Raw genomic sequence first — 12057 nt, forward strand, 5'->3', positions numbered from 1 at the left:
AACTCTCACATCCATACATGACCACAGGAAAAACCATAGCCTTGACTAGCCGGACCTTTGTTGGCAAAGTAATGTCTCTGCTTTTGAGGATGGCCTATAGACACATGAAAAGATGCTCAACATTGCTAACCATCAGGGAAATGTAAATCAAAATCACAAGGAGATATCACCTCATACATCTTAGAATTTCTATCATCAAAAAGAACAAAAATAACAAATGTTGGCAAGGATGTGGAGAAAAGGAAACCTTTGTACACTATTGTTAGTAATGTAAATTGGTATAGCTGCTATGGAAAATAGTACAGAGGTTTCTCAAAAAAACTAAAAATAGAACTATCATATGACCCAGAAATTCCATTCCTGGGTATATATCCAAAAAACCCACTAATCTGAGATGCACCCCAATGTTCATAGCAGTGTTGTTTACAATTGTCAAGATATGGAAGCAACCTAAGTGTCCGTTGATAGATGATTGGTTAAAGAAGACGGACACATCTTTTCCATACAGACACAGTGGAATACCACCCAGCTATGACAAAGAACGAAATCCTGCCATTTGCAGCAGCATGGATACACTTGGAGGGTGTTATACTAAGTGAAATGGATCAAAGGCAAATACTGTATGATATCATTTCTATGAGGAATTGAAAAAAATACAACCAACTAGTGAATATAACAAAAAAGAAGCAGACTCACAGACATAGAGGACAAACTAGGGGTTTCCAGTGGAGTGAGGGAGGGAAGGAGGGGCAATGTGGGGACAGGGAATTGAGAAGTACAAGCTATTACATATAAAATAAGCATAAGAATATATTGTACAATGTGGGGAATATAGTCAATATTTTACAATAACTATAAATGGAGCACAACCTTTAAAAATTATGACTCACTGTATTGTACATCTATAACTTACATAATATTGTACAGCAACTATAACAATAAAAATTTTTGTAAAAGGATGAGTAGCTTCTAATTCTTTGGTACAAGGTTCCATTTGCATCTCCTAATACAAGCTTATTAATGAGGTTCTCAAATCTTTTATCTTTACTGTCTTTGGTGCTCGATCGGTTAATAGTTGTGTGTTGATGTCTCAGACTTTGATGGTGTGTTTGCCAGTTTCTCTTCCTTCTAGTAATTTTTGCTCTGCAAGTTTCTTTGACTCACTGTAACTATTTTGCATTAGGTGCATTACACATTTAGAACTGGGAAATACTGATGGTGAATCGAAACTATTACCATTATATGGTGACTTAATTTTTCCCTAAAATAATTTTTGTTTCAAAGTCTATTTTGACTGATATAGTTTGATAATCTCTTTCAGCTGGTGAATTTAGTCCATACTAACTTATTCTGCTTACTGATATATTTTATCAGTAAGAATTGATGCTTTTGAACTGTGGTGTTGGAGAAGACTCTTGAGAGAGTCCCTGGACTGCAAGGAGATCCAACCAGTCCATCCTAAAGGAGATCAGTCCTGGGTGTTCTTTGGAAGGAATGATGCTAAAGCTGAAACTCCAGTACTTTGGCCACCTCATGCGAAGAGTTGACTCATTGGAAAAGACTCTGATGCTGGGAGGGATTGGGGGCAGGAGGAGAAGGGGACGACAGAGGATGAGATGGCTGGGTGGCATCACCGACTCGATGGACATGAGTCTGAGTAGACTCTGGGAGTTGGTGATGGACAGGGAGGCCTGGCATGCTGCAGTTCATGGAGTTGCAAAGAGTCGGACATGACTGAGCGACTGAACTGAACTGAACTAATATATTTTAAATTGTTTTAGCATCTCACCATTTTTTTTCTTCTAATGATTAAGAATTTATCCTCTCTATTTCTATTCTTTACTGATAATCTTACCACTCAACTCCAGCTTCAGGACACATAATTTTTTTTTAGATTTCAGAGATTCCTTTTACTTTCTAAAGAATTTAGCAATCGTTGGGAACTGTTGTAATATGTTATATAGAAATGTGTCTTATAACAAGTAATTACAATACCTAATACAACAAACATTTCAAGTAGGTTATCTTCTTGTATTTTAGTGAGAGGGCATTTTGAATATCTGGTCTACACTATAGCTGGAATTAGATGTCTAAAATATTAGCACACTTTAGCTTTAGCTTCTTATGGGTCAAAGCTGAGGTTTCTTTCTTCTTACTATAATAATATAAATTTAATTGCTCCTTTCTTTTTTCTTTCCTTTCTCTCTCTTTCATACACTCAGTATATGTTAGGTATTTAAAGAAGGCGAGAAGGAAGAGAAAGACTGAAGAAACTCCCTTCTTGTCTTCTCTAAGACCTGCATATACTAAGCGTGTGCTGTATACTTAATATTCTAAGCACTGAGAGCAAGACATATTCTCTAAAAATGCTGCAGAGAGGCATCCAGGGATGAAGAGAGAAATAGCTCTCCTCTTTCTAGACGGCAGAAAATTTTCTAATTTGAGTAAAACAGTAATCAGACTCATGCATCTGATGATATTGAATTATATACTTCTAGACAATATTTTGGAGAAGGCAATGGCACCCCACTCCAGTACTCTTGCCTGGAAAATCCCATGGATGGAGGAGCCTGGTAGGCTGCAGTCCATGCTAAGGTTCAGACATGACTGAGCGACTTCACTTTCACTTTTCACTTTCATGCATTGGAGAAGGAAATGGCAACCCACTCCAGTGTTCTTGCCTGGAGAATCTCAGGGATGGGGGAGCCTGGTGGGCTGCCTTCTATGGGGTTGCACAGAGTTGGACACGACTACAGCGACTTAGCAGCAGCAGCAGCAGACAATATTTAATATAGTTGGTATCTTAATCAGTTTTCTATATAGTTATATTAAGCTGAATACATATGTAGTTTCTAAAGGAAATTACTTATAGATTTGGTTATAAACTTTCTTCTGTTGCTGTGTGTGTGTGTGTAGTTCCCCAGTCAGTGGGCCCTATGACTTTAAATTTTTAAAATTAGTTCTGGCTAAAAGTTCAAAAAATGTTGTTACCATCCCTCATTCAGATCCTGCTCACTCTAGCTGGTGTGTAATTCCGTGAGTTATCTTTCCTCCCTCCTGTAATTGCTTTCCTTCCCAAGGCTGCTGTGAGTTGCCCTTCAAAATCATGCTGGGACCCGCTATTTTCCAGTAAGGACATTGCCTTACAGTATGCTCAAACTCATTTCACTGGAGCAGAAAGTCAGTGGCGGCCACTTTATGCCAGGCCTTTATATCTACCAAAAATTTCACTATTAAATAACTCAGCTGCCATTATTGAGTTGTGATTCTACTGCACCAAAATTTTCAGATAATCTCTTTTAATCTCGGAGTACTTGCACGTCTAATTATCAAGTTTAGTTTATGATCCTTGTTTAAACTTTATCCTAAGTTTAGTTTATGATCTGTAAGCGTTTAATTGAGTTAGTGGTTATAGCTGACTCATAACCCATAAAACCCTTCAGTGGTAAACTAATTAGTCATTGCACCTGCCTTCCAAATAATTAACATTGTTCATTACTAACACTGGCGTTGGAGTTATTAAAAGTTACTTTACCACTCCGTTATCTATAGCAGAGGCTTCCCAACTTCTCTGATCTTGATCCAGAGTAAGAAATGAATTTTACAGGTCAACTCAGGACACACACACACACACCCCCACACATACACAAACACGGACGTGAATGCACACACACACGCACACAGATGCACACACACACATGCACACACACACACAAGCACACGCACACACACACAGATGCACACATGCACGCGCACACACAACACACCCCTACTAGGAATGACAGCCTGTTTTCTACTCTGTCATCCTCTATTCATTCTACCCTCTCTCACTCAAAAGCATACTGACTTCCTACAGAGTTTTTACTGTCCACTAATGGACCGTGCTTTACAGTTTCAAAAACTGGCTTACGAAAACTCCCACTGGAACAGAAGTTAAGAAGAGTCAGTAAAAGTTTCCTTCAAAAGGAACGCTTACCCTGCACGCAGACGTAGAGAACAGACTTGTGAACACGGGAGGGAAGGAGAGGGCGGGGTGAACTGAGCGCAGGAGTGAGATATACACGTTACTATGCGCGCAATAGACGCTCCTAGCTCCTGGGAGGCGGCTGTGGCACAGAGGCGCTTAGCCTGGTGCTCTGTGATGACCTGGGGGTGCACGCAGTAGACGCTCCTAGCTCCTGGGAGGCGGCTGTGGCACAGAGGCGCTCAGCCTGGTGCTCTGTGATGACCTGGGGGTGGGGTGAGGCTGGACGGGGGAGGTTCAAGAGGGAGGGGTTAGATGTACACTCGTGGCTGATCCACACTGCTGTACAGCAGAGCCGACCCAACATTGTAAAGCAATCATCCTCCAATCAAAAATAAATAAAAAAATAAAAATAAATAAAACTCACTTGTTTCCCTCACCATCATACACCCATCTGGTACTTCCAATTCCTTCATAGTTTGAAGCCCAGTAATACATACAAGCATTAATGTGCAGCGTAAACAGCAAGTATCCAGTTGTTCGAATTACTCTGTCAACGAGAAGAAGTGCAAAGTGAGGCTCGTGTTGTTTCTGGAATACAGCCTATTTTAACATTTTCTTTTTCTTAAAGTCTCTGCTGAATCTCCTTGCTTTAAATTTGTGAACTGTTAGCTCTCATTAGTACAGTATAAAATGATGCTGCCATCACAGGTTTTCAGGCTTCAGTCTCTTGACTGGGACTGACAGAGTGGAAAAAAAACCTCTTCTCTTCTCACAGATGGCATGAGTCAGTTCCCTGAAAGACATGTCTCCAGGGTCACCTCTCCAGTCTGAGTTCCATAAAATACACCATGCTGATTTCACTGGGTATCTCAGAAAAGCTCATGGGACTTCATGCTACAGTTGACTGACTAGAGGTCCCTGGGCAAGTTAAGTTCAGAACAGCGAATGAATGAAAATTCAGATTGGAATGAATTGTCAGGAGAGAGATGCAAAGTCAGCTTGGAAAAACACATTTCTCTGACCTTGTTCTGAGGGAAGCAGGTAATATGCCCTCTTTTTTTTTTGTCAGGTATTCTTCTAAATCTAAGTTTCATACTTTCATCTCACTTTGAAGTGTTCAGATCTGTTTTAGAACATAACCCAATATTCTACATAGCCCCAAATCTGAGATTATTCCTTACTCTCTTGCAGGGAGGCCATATTCGTCCCCAATTCTGTCTAAAATGTCATAGCACTGCGCTCTCTCCCAGCCCCAAAGTACACTGAGTTATACTTTACCTGTAAATGTACGCCTTGTTCATTATAGACTCGAGGTGATGGTTAAACTCAAAAAATGAAGAGTACTGTGTAGGAAACAAGCAAAGGAATCCAAAAGTGTGTTAGTCTTAAATACATCTCTTACATTTAAATAAAACAATATGAAATAGACTTTATTTGCTACTGAAAATAATTATATTCATGTCTTAAACAAAAACTGAGATCTGTTTAGTGGTGTTTTCCTCTGGGCAGTGCATTTTAGCAAGGTGCCAAACTTATAGAGCTTCTCGCTTTTTTTTCATTTCTACTCTCTAGTTATGTCTTATTTGTAATGCTTTTAGAAAATCAAGCTTAAAAACATTTCTTTCCTTTTTTCTTTTTAAAGCATATAGTGGAACTTTGTTTCACAATAATTAAAAATCACACCTCCCTTCAAAATATAGGTAAAATAGGAGAAGAATAATAAAATACATTCAAGTCACAAACAGGTGTTAAGTCCTGGTGCTCAACACTGGCATTACATATAAGCAAGCTGCATTAAATGTGTATTTATTTCAACAAAATTTAAAGTCCAGTAACTGTTAGCATTGTTTTCTATCCTTGACGCTGTTCAAAGATACAGTGGGTTTAGATGCGTCTGAACAGTTGCAATTTGCCTCAAGGTTTTCTTGTGCTTACACCCACTTCCATCTCAGCAGATACTCCCTACATGCATCCCCTACTTTCTCTTTTAATTTATAGGCTGTAAAATGCAAGAGCATGAAATCCAGAGCTGAACACCAATCTCTTCTCTTCCATTTATTAACTGTGTGACCTTGGAAAAGTCACTTAATATTTCTGTATTTCACTTTCCTCATCTGTAAAATGAGGACATCAGAGAACATGACTCCAAAAGAGGCTGCATGCTTACATGACTTCATGCATTTAATCATATAATATGCTTAGACTCATAGGACCTTACAGATTGGAAGGGCTATGAGAGGTTATTAAGTTCAAAGAGTATTTGGTTCAAAATTTCATCCAATGCAGGTATGACTGTAACAGAACATTTGGGAACTAGAAAACAGGTGTAATAGCAATGACTACTAATCTCGGAATATGCACAAACGATTTGTTTTTCTAGAATTCCTGAGTAGGAAACATCCATTCAGCACTCAGATTAAGATAATTTCCATTTGTGGTAACTTGTTTACTGTGCTCTTGATAGAAGCTTGCACAAAGACACATTTTAAAGTTTTGCTTAAGTGTTCACTGTAGAGAAAATTCATATTCTTAATTTGTTTTTTCATATATACTTTGGGGGTAGACAAATGATATTTTCTCTAGAGAACTGCACACTAAAATGACACGCTTCTGTGGAAATGGCTGGACTGTGGGGCTATGATAAGAAGATTAATGCTGACTTTCAGGACTTCCTAGATTTTAAAAACCTACTACAGATAGTGAGCTTTTGGACACCATAGGGATGCAAAGATGGGGTGTGAAGAGCTAGCATTTTATAAGATTTTATTATGATACAAAACTCCCCAATCCATAGGAACCAGAGACTCTCTAAAAGTTGCTCATCTGAGAAGTGGGCTCCTGAAATGTCCATTTGACACTAGAAAATTGATGATGGATGGCCAGCCCACCAAGCTGCCAGGAATGTTAAATTCTACTCAGTCTAGACCCACACCCTGTGGTCAAAACAGAAGTCCCTAGAGTAGTCTTGAGTGTGTGAGACTATAGAGTAACATCCCTCTTGATGTGGAAAAGTCATGAATGTGGAAAGAGAGCCTTTCAGCCTGAAGTTCACTTGCTCATCTGATGATAGTAAAGACTTTGGAGTCAAAAAATGTGTGATAGACTCCAGATACTGCCACTCACCAGCTGCGTGTCTGGACAGATTTTTTTAACCCTGCTTATTCTCATTTTCATCTCCAGAAAGAGCTTGTTTGGAGGAATAAATGAGACAATGAATAAAAGTTCAACAAAGTGTGTAGCACCGAGCATGGATCCAGCAAGCAGCAGTTACTGCTGCGTCAGGATCCACTCGAGTCTCCAGGTTATGCCATCTTGTCTTCCCAAAGTGTCAAAGAGATAATCGCATAAAACTGAAAGAATCTGTGGTATTCCTTTTAAGAAGGCTGTCTTTGGGAATGCAAGCTACTATTGCTACTATTAAAGATTTCTACAAAATTCCACATGCTGACTCTCCTCATTTTAGGTGCCTGATAAAGCTATGAGTTATAAAATATTTATATCTTAGAATCTTTATCAATAGGTAATTTATTAATACAGTTCAAGAACAGTAAGAAACGAATACCTTCAAAGTCTTTTCTTCTATTCTGCCCCCGTGCCTGCCTGCTAAGTCATTTCAGTATTGTTCAACTCTTTGTGGCCCTGTGGACTGCAGCCCTCCAGGCTCCTCTGTCTGTGAGATTCTCCAGGCAGGAACACTGGAGTGGGCTTCTGTGCCCTCTTCCAGGAGATCTTCCTGACCCAGGGATTGAACCCGAGTCTCTTATGTCTCCTGCACTGGCAGGTGGATTCTTTACCGCTAGGAAAGGAAGCCCCATTCCTGCCCCTATGCATCCTGATTTCCTCTCCAGCCTCAGTTAACCATTTTTATTGGATTTTTTTTTGGTAGTTGTCCACTGTTTACATAATACAGAAACATAGAATATATTCTCTTTCTGTTGCAAGACTTAACATTGTTCTATAAACTGTTTTGTAACTAACATTTTTTCCTTAACTTTGTTGTTTTATCTTGGAGGTTGTTCTCTACCAGTTCACAGAAAACTCCCTCTTTATTTTTACATTACAAAGTCTTCTACTGTATAGAGGTACTGCGATTTAACTAGTTCCCTCTCAATGAACATTTGAGCTCTAACTATATAAATACTTTTGTTATGCAAAAGTGTTTGCATTTTTCTATAATTGTAGAATTTTACATGAGTAAGATAGCTTAGCGGTCATCTCATCTGACACCCTCATTTTAAACCCAGTGTTCCAAGCATTCAGTGACTATGTAATAAAAAGTGACAAGTGGAAAAGAATAGATTTATAAAATATTCATTCATAATTATAGCTGTATTTAGAAACACAAAAGCATTCCTATTTTAAAAATACCTGTTATGAGGTACAGACTCAAAACAACCAAGAGCAAGCGACTTCTATCAGTAGAAATAATGATGTTTTCCCTTCATTCAGTTTTTAAAATTTATAGCATTGATGAGGGCAGAAAAAGGGAGGACAGTTTTTTGGAAACAATTGGGATATTTTAAATTACTTGAAGATTTCCATTATTAGAAGAAGAAGACAATTAAATATAGTAATCTTACCTTTAGCATCCTATTTGTCCTAAATATTGGATTAAACCCAAAGACGAGGTAGAAAACATCAAAGGGCATTATTGATGCCATATCCAGCTGTTGGAAGAACATACTCATAATTATGATGTGATTACATAAGGTTTTGGACATAAATGGACATAACAGTGTATGTGAAAGTTAACTAGTCACTGCGAATTATTTGCTGTTTAATATAAAATTGTTTTCAGTTAGATATGCATGGTGTCACTGAAATGTAGATCAACACCACGAAAACAAGAGCACTGTTTCATAGCTTCTGGCCAATGAATTTCATTGTCAGCTTCATGCATCTGATCTTGCTAAGCTTAGGTGTTGCATTTGTCTGGAATTTTGTTGAGCTGTCACATGTATTTCAGAGATGGCATGGTTGCTACTGTTAGAATATATTTTAATAGTATTTTGAACTTGGGGTTTTTGGACTGAAGCTCAAGCTCATTATTGATTTTATTTGAAACAACTGGACATTCATTGTAGTGATAGATTTTTATATTTCAACCAGTTCTCCAGTGGTCAGGCTGATTATATTGTTGGTGGTACATCCAGATGCTTCAGTTCTTTCTACTGCTCTCTACTTTGGATCATATTGTTAACAACAAACAGCAGGGAGCATATCTGTCACAGACTGTACAGGCTAACAGAGATGAGAGGAAAGAAATCAGTTCCATTTGCAATTAATTATCAGTTCTGATGGGAGAAGGTATTGAAAGTACCATTATAGCTAAAAACATATTTTAAATATGTGATGTATTTAAATTATTCTGGCTTTATATTACCTTGGTAATTGTGAAATGACAGCATCATATTTGCATACTTTCTTGATTTCAATGATAACAATAAAAATTTTTATGTAAGATAATGATTCATTTTCATTCATCTTTATGTTATCTTGAAAAATAGGGTACATTAAAGAAACATTTAATTTATTTAAGATAATTAAGAGCAGTTAAGAATTTTCTGTAAGGCCATACATATGAAATGAAAAGTTAAAGTAATTAATTGTGTACTAGAATTTCAAAGCCTAGTGATATTGGAAAGAAATGGGACTGTCAGTTTGAATCAACCAGATTGGTTACCATAAACAAATGATTTACTAGAAGTATTGGCTTAAAAATGCATAATGTCATCAAACCTTATTGATTTTATCCTACAGATACTGGGCCTCCTGACAAGTTGAGAGGTGTACATAGAGTTACTATAATAATGTCTTATAAATGAGGAAGCAGGAGCATGGAATCGCTGATTTGTCTAGTGCTATTTCAACATCCAATTGCTTGAAGGCCCATTTGACTTTTCCATGCAGACAGTCAATAAGTTGTGCTTGATATTAACATATTGTCATGGATTTGTGTAGATAGAGATGATTTATTTCTCACTGAATTGTAGAAAATCGAATTAATGACCAACACTCTACTCTGTACAAGGAACTTTGCAAAGCACATTGGAGTTAAGATACTGTTTCTGTCCACAAGAAATTAACAGTCAATGATAGCATAACCAAGCACAAAAATAGGTATAACACAATGCCATAAGACATGTATTATATGTCCACCTGCAATGCAGGAGACCCCGGTTTGATTCCTCTGTCAGGGAGATCAGCTGGAGAAGGGATAGGCTACCCACTCCAGTATTCTTGGGCTTCCCTGGTAGCTCAGCTGGTAAAGAATCTGGCTGCAATGTCGGAGACCTGGGTTGATCCCTGGGTTGGGAAGATCCCCTGGAGAAGGGAAAGGCTACCCACTCCAGTATTCTGGCCTGGAGAATTCCATGGACTGTATAGTCCATGGGGTCACAAAGAGTTGGACACGACTGATTGGCTTTCACTTCACACATGACCTGTGGGATGTGCTAAGGAAATTCAAAAGAAGTGATCTCAATTAAACGTGAAAGTTTACACTTAGAAACCCAAATTAAATATGTGAGTTTATTTGCATTTATTCAAATTCAAGAAAGTGATTAAGAGTTTGAAATAAGCTTTGTAGCACTTACAAAGAATGTTAGTTCTCTTTGTAGAGTTCATCAAAGCAGTTTAGATCTTTTATGACTATGTCTAAGTCTGTGGGAAATTTTTACATAGAAAATTAGTTGGAGATGAAAACAGATCGAAAGAAATTACAATCACCATAGATCGCCAACAGGGACAATCTGGCACCTAAACTTAGATCTGTGTATTTTACAAAGTTTGAGGCCACTGTAGTGTCCTTGAAATGGGAAGTTGGAGTTCAGTCATACAGATTGGGTAAGCTTGGATCACCCTCAACTCTCTGCCTAATTCTCAGAGTTAGATAAACAATAAAAGATAATAAACTACCTTGTAAATAATTATTCAAAGAGGCAGAGGAATCGGAAGTCATATTGCCAGCACTTGTTGGATCATGGAGAAAGCAAGGGAGTTTCAGAAAAACATCTATTTCTGCCTCATTGACTATGTTAAAACCTTTGGCTGTGTGGATCACAGCAAACTAGAAAATTCTTAAAGTGATAGGAGTATCAGACCACCTTACAGTCTGCTGAAAAACGTGTATATGGGTCAAGAAACAATGGTTAGAACTGGGCATGGAACAAACGACTAGTTCAAATTGGGAAAGGAGTACAACAAGGTGTATATTGTCACCCTGCTTATTTAACTTACATGCAGTGTTTTTGTTTGGTTGCTAAGTCGTGACTGACTCTTTTGTGACCCCATGGACTGTAGCCTGCTCCTCTGCCCATGGGATTTCCCAGGCAAGAATACTTGAGTGGGTTGCCATTTTCTTCTCCAGGGGATCTTCCTGTCCCAGGGATTAAACCTGCGTCTCCTGCATTACAGGCAGATTCTTTACCACTGAACCACCAGGGAAGCCCATCATGTGAAATTCCAGGGTGGATGAATCACAAGTTAGAATCAAGATTGCAGGGAGAAATATCAACGACTTCAGATATGCAGATGATGCTACTCTAATGGCAGAAAGTGAAGAGGAACAAAAGAGCCTCTTGATGAGGATGAAAGAGAGCGAAAAAGCTGGCTTGAAACTCAACACTGAAAAAATGAAAATCATGGTGTCCAACTCCATCACTTCATGGTGAGTAGAAAGGGAAAGAATGAAAGAGTGACAGGTTTTATTTCCTTGGGCTCCAAAATCACTGCAGTGACTGAAGCCATGACACTCCAAGACGCTTGCTTCTTGGAAGGAAAGCGAAGACGAACCTAGACAGTGTATCAAAAAGCAGAGACATTACTTTGCCAAAGAAAGTCCATATAGTCAGAGCTATGATTTTTCTAGTAGTCACGTACTGATGTGAGAGTTGGACCGTGAAGGCTGAGTGCCAAAGAGCTGATACTTTTTACCTGTGGTGCTGGAGAAGACTCCTGAGAGTCCCTTAGACTTCAAGGAGATCAAACAGTCCATTCTAAAGGAAAACCAGCACTGAATATTCATTGGAAGGATTGTTGCTTAATCTGAAGCTTCAGCATTTTGGCCACATGATGCGAAGAGCCAGCTC

General features: G+C 38.5%; 1 protein-coding gene across 1 annotated transcript in view; it reads right to left on the bottom strand.

Moving 5' to 3' along the window:
* Positions 1 to 12057, bottom strand: part of CNGB3 (cyclic nucleotide gated channel subunit beta 3) — a 188260-nt gene that overhangs the window by 69644 nt on the left and 106559 nt on the right. Inside the window, exons 8-10 of the mRNA XM_005888278.1 lie at positions 8548 to 8634; positions 5246 to 5310; positions 4392 to 4514 (exon numbers count right to left, since the gene is read on the bottom strand). Of these exons, the coding sequence (XP_005888340.1) occupies positions 4392 to 4514; positions 5246 to 5310; positions 8548 to 8634 (275 nt within the window). The remainder of the gene's footprint in view (positions 1 to 4391; positions 4515 to 5245; positions 5311 to 8547; positions 8635 to 12057) is intronic.

This window comes from Bos mutus, chromosome 14 (assembly GCF_027580195.1).
Source record: "Bos mutus isolate GX-2022 chromosome 14, NWIPB_WYAK_1.1, whole genome shotgun sequence".
In the NCBI taxonomy this organism is placed as follows: Eukaryota; Metazoa; Chordata; class Mammalia; order Artiodactyla; family Bovidae; genus Bos; species Bos mutus.